Raw genomic sequence first — 23,813 nt, 5'->3', positions numbered from 1 at the left:
ATTTATTATTTTAAAATAAATTTACAGATACATATTTTTTTAATTTCTCAGTTTTAATTTCTAATAGGTAAATATTGACAGACATCACCTACATAAGTAAAAGTTCTTTGGGGTTCTCAATTATTTTTAAGAGTGTAGAGAGGTCCTGAAATCAAAAGTTTGAGAACTGCTCTTCAAATATTTAAAAAATCCTATCCCCAGGTAAGTAATAGAAAACCAAGATTCCTCATTTTAAATACTAAAAAGATGAAATAAACCAGGTGCAGTAGCTCATGCCTCTAATCCCAGTGCTTTGGGTGGCTGAGGAGGGAGGATCACTTAAGCCTAGGAATTCAGACCAGCCTGGGCACCATAATGAGATTCTGTCTCTATAAAAAATTTTAAAATTAACCAGGTGTGGTGTGTGCACCTGTAGTCCCAGCTACTCAGGAGACTGAGGTGGGAGAATCACTTAAGTCTGGGAGGTAGAGGCTGCAGTGAGCTATGATTGCACTACGGTACTCCAGCCTGGGCTACAGAAGGAGACCTTGTCTCAACAACAACAAAAAGAGCCAGGTGTGGTGGTTCATGCTTGTAATCCCAACACTTTGGGAGGCAGGCAGAGGTTGGGGGATTGCTTGAGCTCAGGAATTCAAGACCAGGCTGAGTAACATGGCAAAACCCCATACCTACAAAATATATGAAAATTAGCAGGGCGTGGCGGCTCATGCCTGTGCTCCCGGCCACTCCGGAGGCTGAGGCAGGAGGATCAACTTGAGCCTGGGAGGCAGAGGTTACAGCGAGCCAAGATTGTGTCACTGCCTTCCAGCCTGGGCAACAGAGTGAGATCGTCTCAAGAAAAGAAATAAATAAATGATAATTCTGAAATCTGGGTGAGGTGGCTCATGCCTGTAATCCCAGCACTTTGGGAGGCTATAGAGGGAGAATTGCTTCAGACCAGGAGTTTTGAGACCAGCCGGAGCAACATAGGGAGACCCTGTCTCAACAAAAATTTAAAAATTAGCCAGATGTAGTGGTGCATGTCTGCAGTACTAGCAACTTGGGGGGCTGAGGTGGGAGGACTGATTGTGAACCTGGAAGGTTGAGGCTGCAGTGAGCCGTGATCACACCACTGCACTCCAGCTTTGGTGAAAGAGTGAGACCCTGTCTCAAAAAACAAAACAAAACAAAAAACCAAAGATAGCCTATTCAAAAATCTATTCCTGTTGCTCTACTCTCTTTCTCAAAGCATCACACTGTGGCTTTTTCAGAGGAAGGTACTTCTTTCCTCAGGACCACCCTAGTCCTGGTGCTGGCATGACACTCACTTTCCCCAGGTCCTTCCATGCAGAGCATAGGAATGAACGGGGTCAGAACCCTTATGTGTAAATGTATTTTAAGGCATCCTCAGCTAGTAATTTTTTTTTACCTAATTGGGTGAACAAAATGTTTGTAACATCTGTATGTCAATATAGTAGCAGCTAGCTAAATGGAAAAAACAATGAACTAATGGAAGCTATCAACAGCTGATGCTGACATTTCTCTTTGAATACTATTTGGAGATCTGGCAATGAGTACAGCAAATAGATAGATCACAAAAATTAAGTCTTAGCCTATTATTATTATTATTATTATGAGACAGAGTCTCGCTCTGTTGCCCAGGCTGGAGTGCAGTGGCGTGATCTCAGCTTACTGTAAACTCTGCCTCCTGGGTTCAAGCGATTCTTGTGCCTCAGCCTCCCGAGTAGCTGGGATTACAGGCACCCACAATCATGCCCGGCTAATTTTTTTATTTTTAGTAGAGATGGTGTTTCGCCATGTTGGCCAGATGGGTCTTGAACTCCTGACCTCAGGTGATCCACCTGCCTCGGCCTCCCAAAGTGCTGGGATTACAGGCGTGAGCCATCATGCCTGGCCTTAGCCTATTATTAAAAACATCTTTAGCTATAATTTTGAGTCATGTAGAGCTATAGCTATAAAGGAGGAGAACTGCCATTTTCCCCTTCATAGTAATTGTTGTAGATGCCTTGAACAATTGCTGAAAATTAAGAATGCATTTTTTTTCAACACTGTTGGTTCTCCTATTGAAGAACCTGAATGTCTTTAGGAAGCTTTTAGATACAGCCTCATCCCCCACATGCCCCGTGCTTCGGTTCTACTGCTGGAGGTGGAGGCGTGGGGTGGGGATGACTCACAGAGGGGCGGGGGTGGTTGTGTAAGGTTACTGTACAGCTCGGTCTGTGGGTCCATGAGTCTTACAGTGCAGCTTCTGCAATGATACTTTTGGTTTGGTGAGAAAGTGACCCATGGAAAGTTTGTGGTAGTCAGAGGGGGCCTGTTAACCGCAGCCACAGCCCCCATGGGGCATCATGGCAGCTTTCCCACAGTGAGGTTCTCCTAAGCAAGCTTGCGTTTCAGCATCAGCGATTTCATCTGATAAAAGAGCTTTTTCAATAAATGCATTGTCATCCAACAGTTTCCTCTTTCACTGATGTAATTCCTTATACTTCAGGATTTGATTACACAGAGAAGTACCTTGTAAAACAGTGAAACTCAGAGTCCTACTAATTGCAGACTTCTTATAGGACTCATGAATCTTAAAGCATACCTCTTGGCTCAAAGAGTTGTGTACAGTTTTAAAATTATTTCTTGGACTTTTGGGGAAAGAATCATAGACTAGAGGTTCTGAGAATGGAGGCAACTCCTCTTCACATTTAATATTGGGTGTTTATAATGGTGTTCAACTCAGAATATTAACACGGTTAAACTAAAATCTTCAAAGCAATTATAACAATAAAATAAATCTAAACAGGAATTATGTCTCCAGGTAACTGTGTGTTTCATATTCACATAAAAAGATATTGACAATTTAGGTTTATTTCAGCCAATATTATCTCCTTCTGAGTCAAGTACAAAGATGTAGTATGGTTCATATGATTGCTCCAAAAACACAATGGCAATAACACTATTTAAAGTCATTATCAAAAAGCAAGCATGACACTATTTGCATATGGTGCTGTGCTAGGCTTTCTGCTCAACTGGTGTTCTTTTGAACATTAGAATAGTTGAAATTCCGTCGATCACCTGGAGAAATTTCAATCAGTACAGGAATTTGCTATTAGGAAAGCTTTGTTGGCAGTAATCGTACTCTGAAGGACTTTGCCCACTTCATTTAATTTTGTTTGATAGTGTAATATTAAAGTAAACCAAAAATTATTAAAGAGAATCATTAGTTCTTCTTACCCAAATCTTCAAACCGGAAGGGTGCTACTAGTTTTCTCCCTTGCAGGCCTCTGTGTCGGATAATGCAGTCCACCGTTGAATTTTTGCCATAAGTGTGGATTATGAGAGTGCTGGTAGTATTACATTTCTTCCCATCAGTTTCAAATTCATGCTGGGTTCCACCTATGTAGCAATTTAAAGAGGTTATGGCTATTTAATGCTATTGGATGAGGTTGGTTCTATTAGAGGCCAGTGGCCTTGACTTCATGGCAAACATTAGATTTCTAACCTCATTCTAGCCTCAGCCAGTTCCCTTGTATAGGCTTGGTTCTGGTCACAAAGGCAAACAGATGAATGAGAGTAGATAATGGTTTTCTACAAACTTTTCACTACTGGAAAAAAAAATTCAAAGCTTAAGAAGGACAGCTTGATGTTTTTATGAAACACAAAGATCCAAGACCTTATTCTGGTTATATGAATAAGGCGAATTAAAGGGAAGTCTTATAATGAAGTTGAATTCAGATTGGGGTTTAGATCTTTTCTCTCTAGAACTCCATTTGGCCCTCAGTGTTCTCCACTGTAAAGGGTCCTTTGCAACTCTAAGAATGTTGATTACAGGCTAGGCACAGTGGCTCACGCCTGTAATTCCAGCACCTTGGGAGGCCAAGGCGGGTGGAACACCTGAGGTCAGGGGTTCAAGACCAGCCTGGCCAACATGGTGAAACCCCATTTCTACTAAAAATACAAAAATTAGCTGGGTGTTGTGGCATGCACCTGTAATCCCAGCTACTCCAGAAGCTGAGGTAGGAGAGTCGTTTCAACCCAGGAGGCAGAGGTTGCAGTTAGCCGAGATCACGCCACTGCACTCCAGCCTGGGAGACAGAGTGAGACTCCATCTCAAAAAAAAAAAAAAGATTGTTGATTGCATAGATATCAAAGGTAATGTCTGTTGAAATGTCAGCAAACTATAAACAGTACCCAGGCATCGTAATTAATTAGTTATTCTGTTTCAAAGGCTCAACCTTTAGATGCTTTGTTACAAGAATATTTTTAATCTGTCCTTGTGGGTATGACACAATATAGTACTATACAATATAGGGAAGATCATATCTGTTCCAATTATATGTATTATGTTAAATGTATTTTCGGTTTTTTTTGTTTTTTTTTGAGACGGAGTCTCACTCTGTCGCCCAGGCTGGAGTGCAGTGGCGCAATCTCGGCTCACTGCAAGCTCCGCCTCCTGGGTTCACGGCATTCTCCTGCCTCAGCCTCTCCGAGTAGCTGGGACTACAGGCGCCCGCCACCACGCCCGGCTAATTTTTTTGTATTTTTTTTTTTTAGTAGAGACGGGGTTTCACCGTGGTCTCGATCTCCTGACCTCGTGATCCACCCGCCTCGGCCTCCCAAAGTGCTGGGATTACAAGCGTGAGCCACCGCGCCCGGCCTATTTTCGGTTTTATATGTGGGAAAAAGTTTATGCTCAGAGATATTATACTTCTTTCTTTTTTTTTTTTTTTTTGATGGAATTTTGCTCTTGTTGCCCAGGCTGGAGTGCAATGGTGTGATTTTTGGCTCACCCCACAACTTCCGTCTCCTGGGTTCAAGCGATTCTCCTGCCTCAGCCTCCTGAGTACAGGCATGTGCCACCACACCCAGCTAATTTTGTATTTTTAGTAGAGACAAGATTTCTCCATGTTGGTCAGGCTGGTCTCGAACTCCTGACCTCAGATGATCCGCCCACCTCGGCCTCCCAAAGTGCTGGGAGTACAGGCGTGAGCCATTGCGCCCCGCCTGAGATATACTTCTATATTATACTTATTTTAGAAAATTTTGTGAAATTTTAAGAAGTCATTATAGTTCACTTTAGATTTTTACCTGTTTTAAACAAAAGCATTTTCATTATCTGTGATTAGCCTTTCAAGATTAAGGCATAATATTGATTGTAAGAATAACTTGTCTGGAAAAGAACTAATGAAATATTAAATGATGTCTTCTGGCATCTTCTGCCACTAGAGGGTGCCAAAACATTTAAAAATCCTCTGGAAATTTGAGTAGGAAGGAAGACAAAGAAGAGAACCATTTCTCCCCTTACCAGAGACTTCCACACCATTCCCAAATAGCCAGGTTATCTGCGGAGGGGGCTTGCTTCTCATGGTGGAGCACACGAGTACAACATGTTCTTCTCCATTTTGCTTTCTGATAACTGAAGCTTCCAGGATTGGCTTGAAAGGAGTTGCTAGAACAAAATGGATTTTTCTGTGTTTAATTAGATAAGAGTCTGCATATCTCAACAAAGCACGGAGCCTAATAATCTGTAGGTGATTGTTGTAGGGTATACTCTAATTAATGGGCTTTTTTTTTTTTTTTTAGACTTAGTCTCCCTCTGTCGCCCAGGCTGGGGGGCAGTGGCACCATCTCGGCTCACTGCAACCCCCACCTCCCAGGTTCACGCAATTCTCCTGCCTCAGCCTCCTGAGTAGCTGGGATTACAGGTGCCTACCACCACACCCAGCTAATTATTGTATTTTTAGTAGAGATGGGATTTCTCTGTGGCCAAGCTGGTCTTGAACTCCAGACCTCAATTGATCTGCCCACCTCCACCTCCCAAAGTGCTGGGATTACAAGTGTGAGCCACCGTGCCCGGCCCATATTTTTTAACTTAATCTCTTCCAGAATACAGTCATGTTAAAGGGCTTTTATGTGCTTGCAAAGCTACTTTGGCTGAAGCCAGAATGTGTATTACTCAGTGTGTTGTTAGTCTCTGAAAATTCCCAAACAAGCAATGTAGCCTACAATTCTTAAAATGTGATATATGAGGCCGGGCGAGGTGGCTCATGCCTGTAATCCCAGCACTTTGGGAGGCCAAGGCAGGCGGATCATGAGGTCAGGAGATCGAGACCATCCTGGCCAACCAACGTAGTGAAACCCCATCTCTACTAAAAATACAAAAATTAGCTGGGCATAGTGGTGCACGCCTGTAGTCCCAGCTACTCGGGAGGCTGAGGCAGGAGAATCGCTTGAACCCGGGATGGGGAGTTTGCGTGCAGTGAGCCGAGAATGTGCCACTGCACTCCAGCCTGGGCAACAGAGCAAGACTCCGTCAAAAAAAAAAAAAAAAAAGAAAAAAAAGGTGCATTTATCTTATAAAGGGCACGTTCGTCCTTTTTCTTTATACTTCTGTCTTGGAAATACTTTTTAGTTAGGCTTGCTTCTTCCTCTTTCCCATTCTACTTCCACTTCAGTCCAGAACTGAACTCTTCCCCATTTACTTAACCCACCCATCTGCCATCAAGACCTTGTAAAGGCACTTCTTAGCTCCAAATATACATTAAATGTGTTACTTGTTGGCAATACGAAGATGAAAAAGGTATGATTCAAGGAGCTAATAGTCTGGTGGTGGCTTCAGCCCCTAAACTGTTAATGAAAAGATTATGTGTTGAGAGCAATGACGGAGTATACATGGGGTGCTATGAGAGCCCAGAAGGGCACACAAGCAGCGGAGCCAGGATGCGTGCTCCCTTACAAGAAGACAACACTGAGCTGAGTCACAATGGTTCTCAAACCCCCCAACCCCCGAGAGCCACTCCTTCTCAGCTACTTTCCCATCATGCCTTTACCGTATGGCAGGCACCACACTGCAGTAATTCAACAAGAGAAGTCTAAGACATTCATTTGTGTGATATGTGAGATGATGTTACTTAGAGATCAATAAAAAGCAATGTTTTTAATCGATCTCTTCTGCCACAAAAAACAAAACAAGTAAAGATAGACATACTGGACACAGTTGACCATCTGTAGAACTGAGTAAGTCCTAGGCAACTGGGAGGCTGTCACTTCCTATCTGCACCTCCCAATCCCGCCCTCCTACAGAAAAGAGGATTTGTTTGGCAGAGAGGATTTGAGCAGATCAAGCAGTGCAGCTACATCTGAATTCATTCTATCTTAGGATTTGCTGTCATGAGGTTCCACTTGATTTGCATACATGTTTTGCTTCCTGAGCTGGTGCGCAAACTCCTTATGGGCAGAGATTGTGCCTAATTCATCTCCGATTCCCTAGAGCCTCACATGGTGCCTGGCACATAGTCGCAGCTCATCAAATATTAATTTTTCTTTTCTTTTAGTTCCCTGGAGAGAAAATTTAGTTGCTGTCAAAGACAAATTTCACAAGTTCACAGTTCAATGTAGGGCTTGCTTCTCAAAATGCTCTCTTCTGTTTCCTTTCAATGAGAGATGACAGAAGTGTCCCAGGCAATGCCTTGCTCTAGGCAACATTTTTAAACTAAAAGGTTCAGTTTGAAAACAACATATCGTATTCCTATCCATATTGCTCCCCTACTGGGTTTACTTGCAGGTACCTACCTAGCACAATCACTTTCACTTCCTTTGTGCTCACAGAGTCGCTGTAACGTAAGCACTTGTACACGCCTTCATCTTGCAGGGTTACGTTAGGCACACTGATGGAGAGCTGATTGGCCGAGTGATGAAGAAGCTGGTATTTGGAATTTTTAAAAGCTGTACAAGAGGGAAATAGAGCTGTTATGAGGAAAGGTGTCCGATGAATCCTTGGCCTCTACCCACTAGATGCCAGAAGCACTGCCCTGCTTTCTACATTTGGCACAATCAAAACTATCTCCAGACATTGTCCTATGTCCACTGGAAGGCAAGATCATTCCAGGTGGGGAACCACTGAGCTAGATCAAGCCATTCTGCTGCAGAAATCCGAGAGTGTCCCTCTTCTCCCAGTTTACCAAAACCAGAAACAAAAAAGCATTATGTAACAGAATTATCTCTATTTAAAATTTTTTTTCTCTCAGAACTTTAAACAATTAGTATTTACTTCTAGTTGATTTAGCTTAAAATAATATATTTCTTTATGTTAACACCTCAGTATCTAATAATGCTTTCAAAGCATAACACTTTTTTTTTTTTTTTTCTTAAGAGACAGAGTCTTGCTCTGTTGCCCAGGCTGGAGTGCAGTGGCACTATCTTGGCTCACTTCAACTGTCATTGCCCGGATTCAAGTGATTCTCCTGCCTCAGCCTCCCCCAGTAGTTGGGATTACAGGAGTGCTCCACCATGCCCAGCTAAATTTTTTGTATTTTTAGTAGAGACAGGGTTTCATAATGTTGGCCAGGCTGGTCTTGAACTCCTGACCTCAAAATGATCTGCCCACCTCAGTCTCCCAAGGTGCTGGGATTACAGGCATGAGCCACCATGCCCAGCCAGCATGATATGTTTTAAGAGACTCTGCTTTGTAAATAAGACTGAAATGTGTTTTAGACTTTTCCAAGTATTTGGCAGTTAGCAATACTAAATGGAGACATAAAATGATCTAGGGTTTAGTAAAACCCTGCCTAATGTCAAAGAGATGAACCCAAGAGATTCTTAAGAGTCTTTTTCCATCTCAGACATCTTGTGCTTTCTTCATGTGTGTTTGTGAAAAGAGAAATGACTGCCCTTGTTTCCAAATTAATACATCCTGTCTATTTCTATTGCTTAAAAATCTTGATTTTATGTTAAGACCAACAGGAGAAGAAGGGCTATCTGGAAAGGTGCTTTGTAATGTGCCTTTGGATTGCTCAGATGGAAAACAAAGCAGCTGGCTTCCTATGTGGGGTGGTGGTGGCTGCATGAGGACCGGGCTCCCAGTCAGTTGGCTGCCTGTCTGTCATTGTGCTGTGGTTGTGTGATAGTTACTGAGAGTGAAAAAGTGGTGTGAGTGTGGGGTGGGGACATGGAAATGTGCTTTGCAATTTGAATCCCCTTTAACAACCATTCTGGTGGGGTTTCCATTTCACAGTTCCTGCCCCCAGCAAGCCACTGCGTGTAAAACAACAGGCTTTGGAGGCATGATTCACGTGTAACAGTAGGTGGGCTGAGCCCACCCCTTGGGTGACTCATGCAGGCTTTCTGTCCCACCAACCTGTCCGGCTGGAAAATCCCTCAGGTTGAGGTCTGGTGGCATTTTTCTTTCTTTCTGTCACTTACCAGGATACTCATTTAAAAAAATGGTGAACCCTGAGGGGGTCAGCCACTGAAGGGAGGTCTTCCTCAGAGAAGTGACACACTTTAGCGTGAGCGTCTGGCCTTCCTCCACAGTGATGGTTTCTGTGTGGTTAGTCAGAGAGGCCTCTGTGGAGGAAGAGAAATGAGGATGATCAGGCCGGGGGGCCCACACTGTGTCAGGGATTTTGTATCATTCATTCATTCAATCACGTATTATCTATTTCTTCTAGAAACCAAAAAATAAGCAAATACAAACAAAATGGGAGGGAAGAGGCAAGAACTGAGAGTAGGAGCAGTAATGATGTCTCTTGAAGAAGGGGACCCTGGAACCAGGTCTGAAGGAAGAGGCAAGATTTTGACAGAAGACAGGGAAGGTCAAACTACAGTTCAACAGGTGTTGGGCACTAGCTCTGCCATATGCCAGGAACTGTGCCAGGCCATTACCTGTATTGAATTTAATTTTTTTTTTTTGAGACAAAGTCTCACTCTGTTGCCCAGGCTGGAGTCCAGTGGCACAGTCTCGGCTCACTACATCCTCTGCCTCCTGGGTTCAAGTGATTCTCGTGCCTCAGCCTCCTGAGTAGCTGGGATTACAGGCACGTGCCACCACGCCTGGCTAGTTTTTGTGTTTTTAATAGAGACGTGGTTTTACCATGTTAGCCAGGCTGGTCTTCAACTCCTGACCTCAAGTGATCTGCCCACCTCAGCCTCCCAAAGTGCTGGGATTACAGGTGTGAGCCACTGCACCCGACCGGAATTTAATTTTCAAACTAACCCTAGAAAGGAAGAATTGTGCTCACTTTACAGACGAGGGAATAGAGGCTCAAGATCACAGGGGTCATGGAGCTGGGATCTGTACCCAGGGCTATGGATGGCAAAGGCCGTGCTTATGTAACTACGTCAGCCTATCTAAGCCACAAGGCCCCAGAAAATGCAACCTTTCTGGCCTCAGCTTATACCTTCAAGTTGTGTGTCTAGGATTCTAAGAAAGAATGTTATAATCGTGGTGCTCTGGTGAACTGCGGAGTTGCCCTTAAGGGCAAGTAGCTAAGCCTCACCTTTCCAAGAGTTTCTACACCAGAGGGAGGATGTTCTAAGATTTCATTCAGTTCAGTATTCCACAGCCGAACTGTCTCCAGACAAACACAAGTCTAATTTCTCCGAATCACAACCGCCAGAGAATGATGAACAATTGGTTCTAAGTAGCTGCAATTTATCTCCCCAAAAAAGAAATGGATGGAAAAATAAACTGACATTCCTGCTGATTTGGCATGCTTATTGCCATTCATTATTCCTTCATATTATAAACTAAATTATTTTTCCTGAGGAAAAGGCAATTCTTATCAATGAAGGTATAAAACACTTTTATAAACAGAAGAATACCATGGGGTTATAAATTACGAATAGCAAATGTAGCAAGTTTTACTGCATCATCTTAAACCTTAACAAAAACAACAGAAAAGAAGCCAGGAGGGTTTATTTTCTTGTGATAAATTTCAAGTATTGGGAAAAGTGCTTTGGAGAGCTCTGGGAATTAATTGGTGTCTACTTTTTTGTTTGTTCCATTCCTAGGTCATTAATTTGAATCTAGCCTCTAGCAGAAATAACCCAGAATTATTGTATTGTATTCATGTAAGCTTTCACGGGAAACTGTTTGCTGGAGTTCTAATGGAAAAACACCCATATCATCCACCAATACCATAATGAACAACAGGGAGGTAATAAAAAGAGATCTGTGCTTTCCAAAAAAAGCACTGGGGCATAAGGCCAGAATTCTGCTTAGGTTTGGCCATTTGGAAATATTCTCCTCTGTGACATCAACCCATAATTGAGTAATAAGGATGATATTAATAGAGAATGACAATAGAATTTCTTCTAAGGGATTTTTGCTGATAATAAAGATTAAGAAGCCACTGAGTCCCTATTTTGTGTCTTCATGACATCCATATTAAGAAGGTAGGAAAGCCAGTGGTCCTCCACCTTGGCAGTACATTAGACTCACTCAGGGAGTTTGTGTCCTGGCCTCATTCACTACTAATTAACTCGGAATTCTTGGTGGGGCCCACACATCAGTTCTCCTGACCCCCGGCCTGAGTGTTCAGAGCATCCTGTTCCCAAAGGCCATAGTTGCAGTGTAATGAATAAAATTCCAGAGCCCTGTGGCTGCTCCTCAGATACTTGGGACCAACTCTCTGCTGCTGCAAAAACCACATGGAACAGGAAGATGAGTATCAATCTCACTTTCAAAGACTTCCAGAAGACATTCTACCATACCACTGTGTGCAAGCCCTTATGCCCTTAGTTGGACTGGGTCTTCTGAAGATAAATGTCTTTTCCATAGCATATGGTCAAATAATTAAAGAAGCTATGCTCTAGTTTCATTATCATTTCTTCACCGCTTGCCAACAGCCACATGTGAATATACTGTAGTTTGTCAATGTTCCTCCAAAAATATGCCTCTTTGCATGGGACAGGGGACTCATGTGTCATCAGAGCTGGCGAGAGCATAGGGGGACATTCACTTGCATCACCACCCACCCTCTGGACTTCCTTGTTCTATTAAGCCCAGGGTTTCACTCTTGAGCTGTAACATCTCACTAGGCTCCTGTTGAGGCAGTCACCCAAAACACCCAGATCTCCTTCAGAGAATTTGTGTCACATCACGTCTCCCTATCCTGTGTTGATGATGCATTTCATTTTGGAACCAAAGTTCAGATTTCATATTCTCCCTACATCAGTCTTATTTGGTAGGTTTGGAGTGAGGGTTCAAGCTTTCTGAGAACATTCTGGCTCTTGATTGTCTTACCTGTCAGTAGACCCCTAGGCTTTGTACCATCTGAACCTGTTGCACAGAGGAGCTGTTTATAATCATCTCTGTGTCCCTAACCTGAGTGGCATATGATGCAATGGTAACACACATGCACACTAGTCAAATTGACTGGGTTAGAATCCTGGCTCCTCCACTACTAACAGCACAAACTTGGGCAATTTATGTGTGTGAGTTTCCTTACCATAAAAACAGGAAAAACAGTAGTATTCATCTCATACAGTCATTGAGACAATTTAAAAATATATGTAAAGAACCTAGTATAGTACTTAGTCCATAGTAAGCATGACATTCTGCTTTTACTTGGTATGTAGTGCTTAATAATTATTTGAAGAGCTGAACTGACTCTTGCTTTACAAAGAAAAGTGGAAAGAGTCAGTGTCAAAAGACAAAGACTTGTAGCTCTGCAGCTCTTCACTAGGGATCTCCTTCCCCAATGTTACAGGACTATTTATTATTAAACATTCTAAGGTCCTAGTAGACATTAAGGAAGAAGCAGTTAGGTCCTAGTAGGTATTAAGGAAGAAGCAGTTCCAGTCGCAGTAAATCTAAATTGGAACAGTTCAGGAGGATTAAAGATTTTGAGGAGCAAATGGTGATAATGAGTTCTTTTCATTTTAGACCTTAGATTCCAACCAAGGGTGTAGTTAATCATACTACTCAGTTCATGGTACACAATCATTATTTGATGAAAAGACAGAGAGAGAGAGAGAGACAGACAGACAGACAGAGGTGTTAGAACCCTGTGAAATAATAAAATTTATGGCTAGGTGCGGTGGCTCATGCCTGTATTCCAGTACTTTGGGAGGCCGAAGTGAGCAGATCACCTGAGGTCAGGAGTTTGAGACCAGCCTGACCAACATGGTGAAACCCTGTCTCTACTAAAAATACAAAATTAGCCTGGCATGGTGGTGGGCATCTGTAATCCCAGCTACTCAGGAGGCTGGGGCAGGAGAATCACTTGAACCCAGGAGGAGGAGGTTGCAGTGAGCCGAGTTCATGCTGTTGCACTCCAGCCTGGGCAACAGAGCAAGACTCCATCTCAAAAATAAATTAAATTAAATTAAATAATAACATGTTTTCCCACTTTTCTCCTCTCTTCATCACATAAATTGTTTGCTATTGAAACACTAACTTATTTGCATATGTATTTGTCAATGTCATCCCCAAGTCACATCTACTTGCTTTTAGATCCTGCATACTTGGCCTGCCCCACATCGCTGTGAATGGAGTGGGTACCCAGTATCTCCACTTGGGCACCAGGTTCCATCCCATTTATTTACGCAAATAATTCCCTTCTGTGTTGCTCCATCTCTCAAAAGATGATTTGGTACAAAAATAATTCTACCATCATTGTTTTTCTTTCTCTTTAACTGTATCATTCTCTGGCTAGATGTGGTGGCTCACACCTGTAATCCTAGCACCTTGGGAGGCCAAGGTGGGAGAATCACTTGAGGCCAGGAGTTTGAGACCAGCCTGGGAAACATAATAAGACTTTGTCTCTACAAAAAATTAAGAAAAAAAAAAAACTGTCATTCTCATCAGCACACAAATATATACTATTTCTCCCATATTAAAATGCATAAACAAAACGATGTCAGATTTCCTTCCAGCTACTATCCTATATTACCCTATGTCCCTCTTTTTTTTTTTTTTTTTTTGAGACAGATTCTCGTTCTGTCACCCAGGCTTCAGTGCAGTGGCATGATCTCAGCTCACTGCAACCTCCACCTCCCAGGTTCAAGCAATTCTCCTACCTCAGCCTCCCGAGTACCTGGGATTACAGGCACCTGTCAGCACATCTGGCTAATTTTTGTATTTTTAGTATTGGCTCCCTAAATGTCAGTCTCTCTTTGACTCCCCTCCTAACTCACTGGCAGCTGCTGCTCCTCAGCTCTATTTCTGGGTTCTCCTCATCAATCTGCCCTCCACACAACGGAGGTCAGATCCTGGATAGACTCTCTCTATACTCACTCCGTAGGTCATCTCATCTGGCCTCATCCCTTTTCTGATGATCAGTTAGAAGTCTGAAAGCATAACAAGTACAACACAAACTCTTGATTCTCTTCCCCCAAATGTGTTATTTTAGATTTCACCACCAGCAAATAGCCTAGTTACTTAGGCCCAAAACCTATAACTCTGTAAAGAAGCTGTTATTCCCGTTTCACAGATGAGGGCATCAAAGCTCAGAGGTTAAGCAGCCTTTGAGCCAAGATTTGAATCTAGAACTGTCTAACTTCCATAGCATTGTGATGCTTCCTGTTTTACTCACTAGTTCTTGTGCACTGCCTTGATTCCTATAAACAGACTGAAGTTTCTAGAGGACAATGACTATCTTTTCTATTTCTCTAAAATTCATTCCTTACAGAAACTATTACAATGTGAGCTTGAAAAGTACTGGCTTAATGCTAGTTTTCATGATGGCACTATAATGTAGGTGATTGACAGATGCCTTTGTTCTCCTGTTGTTAATACAAATACTGAGAAACAGGAAGGAAGCTACTGGAAGAAAGTTACACATTGAGTCAATGATAGAATAAAGACTAGTGTTAAGAAACATGCCCTAATTTCATCCTTGGGGACTAGACATTGACAGAAGTTTTGCCAATGTTCTTACCTTTGGTAAAATGATGGTCTAAACAGAAAGCCTGCGTTGGGTAAGATGGGAGTGGTGAGATTTATCTGCAGCCTGTTTAGGAATAAATGTCTCCCATTTTAAGGTTGTATGTATCATTTTTCTCTTTCTTAGGATGCATGCTTATGAATTAAATAGTATAATTTAACCCTTACAACATTTTAAAAATTGTGATGAAATATAGTTTGGCTTTTTATTATGCGCTGAAGTACTGTATGTCTTAAGATTAATGTTTGCACTTGTTGAGAATTCGGTATCAGGCTGCTAACCAGACTGACCACACTATAGATGCCTGAGTTTCATATGGAAAGGGCTGTGTTTGAGGCATAGAATATTAGCTGTGTCCTTTACTGTTTGCACCAAGCCTCGCTTTTGGCTTTACAGGTCTGCTTATCTTGCAGTATTATCATGTAGACCCCATGTTTGATTTAGAAACAGGAAATCACTGTAGAAGGGAAGAATAGCCCCAGTGAGAAGCCACAGACCCACTCAGCTTTGCTTAGACTGTAGTGCTTAAAAATATGTTTCAACGTCTGTAGTTTTGTTAAAGGTGGAAGAGCAGGATGTCGTGCCTAAGTTTTGGTGGCACATTCTCCAAGGACAAGTTCCCCATGGTCTTCTCATTGCCATTGGAAACTAAATTAGAACTTCTTTTGACTTTTCTTTCACCTAAGTTTGGAGTCAGACTTTCACCTTTGTTGTCAGAGGGATGGGGTGTGCGATATCTTCTTTGCTTACCACTTCCTCCTGTGCAGGCTCTAGAGACATGCACATCCCCATTCACCTGTAAGCTTTCTTATTAGACCCCGAGTGCCGTACACCCACTTCCCAGTCCTATCTGAGCTTCAGAGTTCTTATCTGCAAATTAGCCCTGCATGGCTCCCCACATGCTGAGCATACAGAGCTTGACAATGAGTGACTGTGGTGTTTCTCCTGTGAGGTCACCACTTCCTACTGGTAGGTCATGTTTACGGAATGGATTATTGACTTCTGGGCTTTGTCATTATCTCCGTGACTGAATTCATCCATCCATGCATGGCCATATGTTATGAGATTGCTAGCCAAATCCTGGGGCTGTAGATCGTGACTGCTTTATATATGGAAATGGAACCTGTGACCTTCACCCTCATCACCACCCCAAATCCCATGAACTAATTGTCCTATCAGTGGATGGCTTTACACCAAAGCACATGTGATCTACTCCCAAACAAAAGGACAAGCAGCAGTAACAGCCACCTACCAAAGTACACATAGACAAAACCAGTGCAGTTCGTAAGATTCTTTGGTCTTTCCCAAGATTTTGGAAGTTCACATGTGTAATCTTTACCTCTACTATAGGTTATCACGTAGACTGAGAAAAGAATAAAATATTCTTTCCTTTTCTTGCCTTAATAGCCTAGTTTTTACGTGCAATAAATTTAAAACCAGAGCAGAGCAAGCCTGTCCTGCAAAGACCCCAAACTCTACTTGTCCCATTGGAACTCGTTATCTCTACTGTCCCCATGCTCCACTCATGTCTAACACAGATATACCACCTGCCCCATTCTAGAGTTCCCTTATATAAATTAATGTCATCACCAACCACTGCACACCAGATATTTGAGAGGTGCTCTAAATTCTTCTTTCTCCAAAACATCTCTTTAATCAATTTAGTCCTCTTTTGTCACTATTATTGCTGCCGTAGTTAAGGACTCCATCATTTCTTTCCTGGACCATTGTAATAACTTAGTTCTAGTCTCTCTTCTCTCTTATTCATCATCGTCATCTGGTTCTAGGATTACATTTTAAAAACATGAATTTGAGGCCGGGCGTGGTGGCTCATGCCTGTAATCCCAGCACTTTGGGAGGCCGAGGCGGGTGGATCACCTGAGGTCAGGAGTTCGAGACCAGCCTGGCCAACATAGTGAAACCCCATGTCTACTAAAAATACACAAAATTAGCCAGGCATGGTGGCAGGCACCTGTAATCCCAGCTACTCTTGAGGCTGAGGCAGGAGAATCACTTGAATCTGGGAGGTGGAGGTTGTGGTGAGCGAGATTGTGCCATTGCACTCCAGCCAGGGCAACAAGAATGAAACTCCATCTCAACAAACAAACAAACATATAACCCATGAATTTGATTATGTCTCTTCCTTCATTCAGGTATTTGCTATGGCTTCCGTTGCCTATAGGAATCAGGCCCAAATTCCAGCCGACTTGACTCCTGTGTTCTCCTCCTTTGTCATGTCTTGATACTCCTTCTCAGATAGTCCTTGTACATGGCCACTTGCTGTTTCCAGAAAGTCCCAGGCTCCAGAAGATAGTTTGTCTTTGTCTATGATATTCTCTTGGCCTGGAATGCCTTTCTCATCTCCTTCAAGACTCAACATTAAGACCCAACTCAAGACTCAAGGACTCAACTCAAATTACACAACTTTTGTCAAAACTTCCAAAACAGGCCTTAGCCTCCCTTTTCCCCATAATGTCTTTCCCCTAGTTTCCCAAAGGCTTGAGATATACTTCTATTATAGCACTTAGCACATTATTTTATAATTATTTGGTTGCAGGTGTTTCTCTGTAGATAGATTACAAACTCCTCATGGAAAAGTTGTTTGCCATCCATTCATTTTAGCATCATGTAAAATTTTAGATATTGGTTGAATTAGTGGATAAAAATGAATAAATAGGCCAGGCTCGGTGGCTCACACCTGTAATCCCAGCACTTTGGGAGGCTGAGGCAGGTGGATCACGAGATCAGGAGATCGAGACTATCCTGGCTAACATGGTGAAAACCTGTCTCTAGTAAAAATACAAAAAATTAGCCGGGAGCGGTGGCGGGCGCCTGTAGTCCCAGCTACTCAGGAGGCTGAGGCAGGAGAATGGCATCAACCCAGGAGGTGGAGCTTGCAGTCAGCCAAGATCATGCCACTGCATTCCAGCCTGGGCGACAGAACAAGACTCTGTCTCAAAAAAAAAAAAAAAAGAGTAAATGTATATATTTAGGAATAAATATTATAATAGGATGCTAACTTTGCTCTTTAACTGTTATATCAAATAATAAAGACTAGGGCTAAGTTAAAGCCAGAGACATGCACTGCATTAATTCTCAGATCAGAGCCCTAGTTACATGACTGTCATGAGGTATTAAGCAAAAATGTGTTTTAATTCAGATCATTACAAAAAAAGATTTTTATTATTTTTAGATTGAATCAATAGAGAAAATTGCAGGTATAAAAATAAATCAGACTTGTCAGAATCAGATTATTTTTAGTACATTTTAAAGAAGCTGTCTCAACATGTCATCTAACGTGTGACTTTTTCCTGGGCAAAGAAAGTATGAAAAGAACTACTCAATTTGCAATTGTCCTTTGTTTTCTGCATCCTACCCTCCACAAAACAATGAAAATAGAGGGTTCAAAATTTGTTGGATTTGACATTTTCATTGCCTACAATGTAATTTAATGGGATGAATTTTGAAAAATGCTTCATTTTTATTGTGATTTTACCAATCCTAAGACTATTTATTCTAGGAGTGGCCTTGAAAAGAGGGCAGGCTCTGAGATTATGTGACTTTTTTTTTCCATAAATTTTTGGCAGCCACAGAAGTTACACTGTAGAAGTAGTCACAGTGATCTTCCCATAATTTAATTTGCTAAAATCAGCTGACAGTTTATAGCTTTGCCAAAACTGATGATTTGCTGCCTTTTTTGCTGACAAGAAAGCAACATGGTCAACTCCTCTCTTAATTACATCTGGGACGGCCTTGAGCAAGGTTAGGTCAGGGGTGGCAGCCACTGCTCAAATGCCATTGAGCTTAGATGCCCTCGGGTGGCCCCTTGAACGAGTTTTCAAATAGGACTTTTTGTTTTTTTTTTTTTTTTTTTTTTTTTGAGACGGAGTCTCGCTCTGTCACCCAGGCTGGAGTGCAGTGGCGCAATCTCGGCTCACTGCAAGCTCCGCCTCCCGGGTTCACGCCATTCTCCTGCCTCAGCCTCTCCGAGTAGCTGGGACTACAGACGCCCGCCACCACGCCCGGCTAATTTTTTTTGTGTGTGTGTTTTCAGTAGAGACAGGGTTTCACCGTGGTCTCGATCTCCTGACCTCGTGATCCGCCCGCCTCGGCCTCCCAAAGTGCTGGGATTACAAGCGTGAGCCACCGCGCCCGGCCAAAATAGAACTTTTTAATATTGAATCCTCCAAACTGTGAAAGTCGGTGGTTTTCCAAATTTTGATCCACATTAATAAACACATTTTCTGTCACAACCTAGTACACACACACACACATTAATTAAAAGTTTCTTGAAATAAATACTTTTACCATGTGCTTTATAGGCTGGTATTTATGTTGTCATATTCTAGCATTAAAACTTGGGCAGGTTACATAACTTATTTTCTCATCTTTAAATTGGGGATATTAGTACCTACCTCAGTACTTCCGCTATGATTAAGTGTAATTAACATAGAGTACTCGAAACAATATTTTTCCTCTCTATATAAATAGTATTTAAGTAATTTAGGTTTACCTTGAAACATAATTTTTGCTATTTATTTAAAAAATGTATTTTTATGAGTTATTTTTTATGAGGCAATAACTGAAAGCCTGAAAAAGTTAAGGTCAGTGAAAGGCTTTAAACTCTGGAAAAATTGAAATCATCCTAATTTTAGCTGTCTAAATGGACTCTTTCTGAATGTATTAGCTATTCTTTAAGCCACTTATTGAAGAAACTAATATTATTCATTACCAAAATTGAATCCTTATTAAGTGCCTCAGGGTACAGGGACCAAAAAAAGAAGGCATTAATTGAAGTATATAAAATAGGGAATTGAAGTACTATGTAAAATAGGAAATCGAGTTTTTTAAAGTAGCATCCTTCAGATGCCATTCTAGATTAAATGTAGATTTAGAAGGATAGGTGCATTTCATGAAACAGAACTACAGATTCAATATTTGGAAACAAACACACAAAAAGCAAAATTTTTGAGTGGATTTACGAGTGATGTCCTTTGCATGAATCTGATACAATTGTAATCAGAGACTGAGGGACAACAGGAGCCACTTCCTACACCCCTGCCCCCACTTTTGGGTAGAAAATAATTTGACCTGCTCCAAAAAGGTAACTGTTTCTATCCTTAATTTTCATAATGCTACATTAGGATTAAGCACTAAAACCCAAATTTGAAAATTATAGTAAAATGTAAAGTATAACTTACTCTTTAAAAATAAACACGAAGTTTTCATTGGTCTGATTATTACCTCTGAGCTAAATAAGTGTTGCACAGCGTATTATCATTTTCAAAGTGCTTTCACATTTGAAATTTGATCCTTCTAACAATCCAGGGAGTTTGGTGGATCAAACGTTTTGATCATTTTTATTTTAAGATGCAGAAACTGAGTTTCAAAGATATTAAATCATTTGGCTAAGATTTATACAGCAAGGAAATTTTAAAATTCAACGTGGAGGCCAGGTGCGGTGGCTCACGCCTGTAATCCCAGCACTTTGGGAGGCTGAGGTGGGCGGATCACGAGGTCAGGAGATTGAGACCATCCTGGCTAACACGGTGAAACCCCGTCTCTACTAAAAATATAAAAAAATTAGCCAGGCGTGGTGGTGGCAGGCGCCTGTAGTCCCAGCTACTTGGAAGGCTGAGGCAGGAGAATGGTGTGAACCCGGGAGGCGGAGCTTGCAGTGAGCCGAGGTCGCGCCACTGCTGCACTCCAGCCTGGGCGATAGAGCGAGACTATGTCTCATAAATAAATAAATAAAATAAAATTCAATACAGATGCGCTTCAACTAGTATGCCCTTAAAAGACAGAGCCTAATAGGCTTGTTTCATCTTGCCATAACTAGGACCCACAGAGGCACACACTGTAATGATCCTTTCTATACTCTTTAGCCATTGAACAAGAGATCAAACAAATGCAGTAACATCCCTCAGATGCCTGATTTGAGCATGGCTTGGAAAGTATTAGCATTTACCTGGGTTGTCTTCTACAGCGGCTCCTCTGTAAATGCAGTTGACTGACTGATAGGTAGATTTGGCAAAACATTAGGTCAGCTGAGCAACAACAAAAATAACTCTGAAGTCCTTACCTTGTAAGGGGAACAATGCCAGCAAGCTGAGAACTCTCCACCACATATTGTGCTGTGCTGCTGTGGCACCTTTGTCAACTTCCTCTAGATTCTGAGACAAATGGAGCTGAGTAGTTTCTTTTGAAGGGGGAGAGGCAGTAGATCAGTGACCTCATGTGTATCAACTCCTCCATCTGTCTGGAAGCCCCCTCTTAGTTAGCTGCCCCCAAAACACCTCCTGGTGGAACATTTTGGGGACCACATGTACTATCTTGATGGTAGTGAGGTGTGAGTGATGTGTTGGTGACAAAAATTGTTTTACCACAAGTGGGTAGTACTGGTAAATCAACTAGTTGCAAGGTTTTTAGAGGGAGGATGGGTGGGAGAAATACTGTAAAATGTCCCTGTGTAGTGATGTCATCCTTATTTTTACTTTTCTAGTTTATTAGATAAATACAATTAGACAATTTTTGCTCAACCTTTGGGAATATTTTATTTCTAATGCTGACATCAATTTATAATTGTTGTCAGGGGAGGAATTCATTCATTCATATATATACTCATTTTTGAAATCTATATATCTGTCCACCCACCCATCCACCCATCTTTTCATCCACCCACTCACAAATACAAATCTATTCATCCACCTATCCATCCATCCATCCTTCCATCCATCTACCCACACATCCATCTGCCCATCCATTTATCCTTCCATCCACCCACTCACTCATGTATTACCTGCCCACTCATTCCCCATCCATCCATCCATCCATTCATCCACGCATCCATCTATCTCTCCATCCATCCATCCATCCATCCATTTATCCATCCATCCATCCATCCATTTATCCACCCATCCATCCATTCACCCATCCATCTATCCATCTATCCATCTGTCCATCACCTATTCATTCACCCACCCATCTATCTATACATGCATATACTCATCCATCCACCCAACCACCCATCTATCTGTCCACCCACCCATTCATCCATTCACCCACTCATTCATCCATTTACCCACCTGTCTATCTATACATATATCCATCTATCCATCCATCCATCCATCCATCCATCCATCCATCCATCCATCCTTCTTTCTATCCACCATTCATCTTGTCACCTATACAGCATCTAGTATGCACTACTTTGAGACATGCTCAAATAAAAAACATAAATTCCTTGTTTTTTAGGAGAATATAATCTAGTGGGGGAGACAATGTACATATGAACAATTCTGGTGTTTAATTTTCATTAATTGGACAAATTGAGATAGATTTAATGTAGTTTTTCCAGGGGCACACAGCAAAATATTAGTAAGTTTATGTTTAGAAAACAAAGATCAGTCTGCAATGCTTGGAAAATTGAAAGGAAACACTACTTACTGATTCTAATTGAAATTAGTGTTAATATTCTGATAAATTTGATGATAGTTTGGGTAGGAAAAGTCTTACTCATCAAAAGTGTCTTTCAAATATTTTGTTGACTGGGCACAGTGGCTCATGCCTGTAATCCTAGCATTTGGGGAGGCTGAGGTGTGAGGATCATCTGAGGCCGGGAGTTCAAGACCAACCTGGGCAACATAGTGAGACTTCCCCCCATCTCTACAAAAAATACAAAAATTAGCTGAGCATGGTGGTGCATGCCTGTAGTCCCAGATACTTGGGAGGCTGAGGTGGAAGGGTTGCTTGAAGGCAGGAGGTTGAGGCTGCAGTGAGCCGTGATCACACCACTGTACTGCAATCTGGGTGACGAAGTGAGACCCTCTCTTAAAAAATAAAAATAAAAAAACTCCAAAACACAATATTTTGTCTTTCAAATTTTTCATTTTTTAATTTTTTCCCTTTTGCTCATAACATTCCATCCAGGAACTTCTAATTTTTATACTTGTCCTCAGTAGAAGAGAACAGTTTACCCAGGGTCAGTCTTCCTCCCTAGGGCATCCATGAGGGGGTCTCAAGGTTATTTTCCCTTGCCTTGAGGTGGAGCAACTCTGAAGCTCCCCAAGGGATCAGGATCAGCTGAGATCTTTGTTGTAACTGCACCTCAGTCCATCTTCTACTGATTCCCCATCTTGCTTCCTTCTTGTCACCAAGAGTACTTGTCTATAAACTTCTGCACACAGATCTCTATCTCAGCATCTGTTTCCCAGGAACCTGACCCAGAACAACACTTGACAGAGGTTGTCAACGAGTGAGCGAATGAAAGACTAAATGGACTCTTTATTTGAGATGTAAATGCTACTCTTTTTGCTCTGAAGTCTAAAAAGATGTTTGACTTACAATTTCCCCAGAGCATTAAAGAAGAGCTTACTTTAAATTGCACTTTGGACAATGGTGAGTGTATCCTTTTCATCCACGGGTGCCATATTCAACTGGTTGAAAACCTTGACAAATGTCACAATAGTCCACTGGACTCGGACATTAAGAATGGTTGGTGGGGGAAATGCTACAAGGTGAACTGGTGGACGACGTACATGTGTGCTTTCCAGGGTCCCTGTTCTTATTACCCCCACTTCAGCCTGCAGCTCATGTAGTATTCAACAGGAGAGGGCAGTAGATTGTGGCTGCTCAGTGAATTAGGAGAAAAAGATGAGGTTGGAGGGTAATAAGTGGTCTACCTATTTTCTAATGGGAAAGAGTCTACTGACCACCTTGTATGTGGGAGACCTCACAACTGATAGCTGGTTTGTCATTTTGATCTCCGTTTTATGAAATCTTCATATTATGTTTCAATACTGATAGGAAGTAACATTTGGTGGGGTGGCAGAGGGGGGACATATTTTGGAGAAATAAACAAACATCCTCTCTATTTTTCATCATCACCCTTGTCAACCTGAGTTTTGGGGGTGAGGGGGGTGCAAACATGAAAAAGAAGACATTTATTAAATAGGCTAAAGATGAACTGTTTTAAGGGTCAGAAAAAAGGGGATTTCCCTATGTCTAGAAGCCACTGGGTTTTTTGTTGCATTTACAAAAGGGGCCTACACTTTCTTCTTGACCTTTCACAGATCCTGTGAAGAATCGTGGCCTTTCCCAAGGTCAGAGTAAGAGGTGGACTCGCCTGCATCTCCCCGAAGATGCCTCAGATAATTC

General features: G+C 41.9%; 1 protein-coding gene and 1 long non-coding RNA gene across 3 annotated transcripts in view; one reads left to right on the top strand and one right to left on the bottom strand.

Moving 5' to 3' along the window:
* CRTAM (cytotoxic and regulatory T cell molecule) overlaps positions 1-20,833 on the bottom strand; it is a 34,186-nt gene extending 13,353 nt beyond the window's left edge. Inside the window, exons 1-5 of the mRNA XM_055273534.2 lie at positions 20,740-20,833; positions 9,190-9,333; positions 7,561-7,713; positions 5,294-5,437; positions 3,223-3,384 (exon numbers count right to left, since the gene is read on the bottom strand). Of these exons, the coding sequence (XP_055129509.2) occupies positions 3,223-3,384; positions 5,294-5,437; positions 7,561-7,713; positions 9,190-9,333; positions 20,740-20,785 (649 nt within the window). The 5' untranslated portion in view covers positions 20,786-20,833. The remainder of the gene's footprint in view (positions 1-3,222; positions 3,385-5,293; positions 5,438-7,560; positions 7,714-9,189; positions 9,334-20,739) is intronic.
* The window catches only part of LOC129479800 (uncharacterized), an 83,037-nt gene that overhangs the window by 6,992 nt on the left and 52,232 nt on the right, over positions 1-23,813 (top strand). The window lies entirely within an intron of this gene.

This window comes from Symphalangus syndactylus, chromosome 3 (assembly GCF_028878055.3).
Source record: "Symphalangus syndactylus isolate Jambi chromosome 3, NHGRI_mSymSyn1-v2.1_pri, whole genome shotgun sequence".
Classification (NCBI taxonomy): Eukaryota; Metazoa; Chordata; class Mammalia; order Primates; family Hylobatidae; genus Symphalangus; species Symphalangus syndactylus.
Note: the sequence above shows the minus strand (reverse complement) of the source record. Positions and strands in the feature narration are given on the sequence as shown.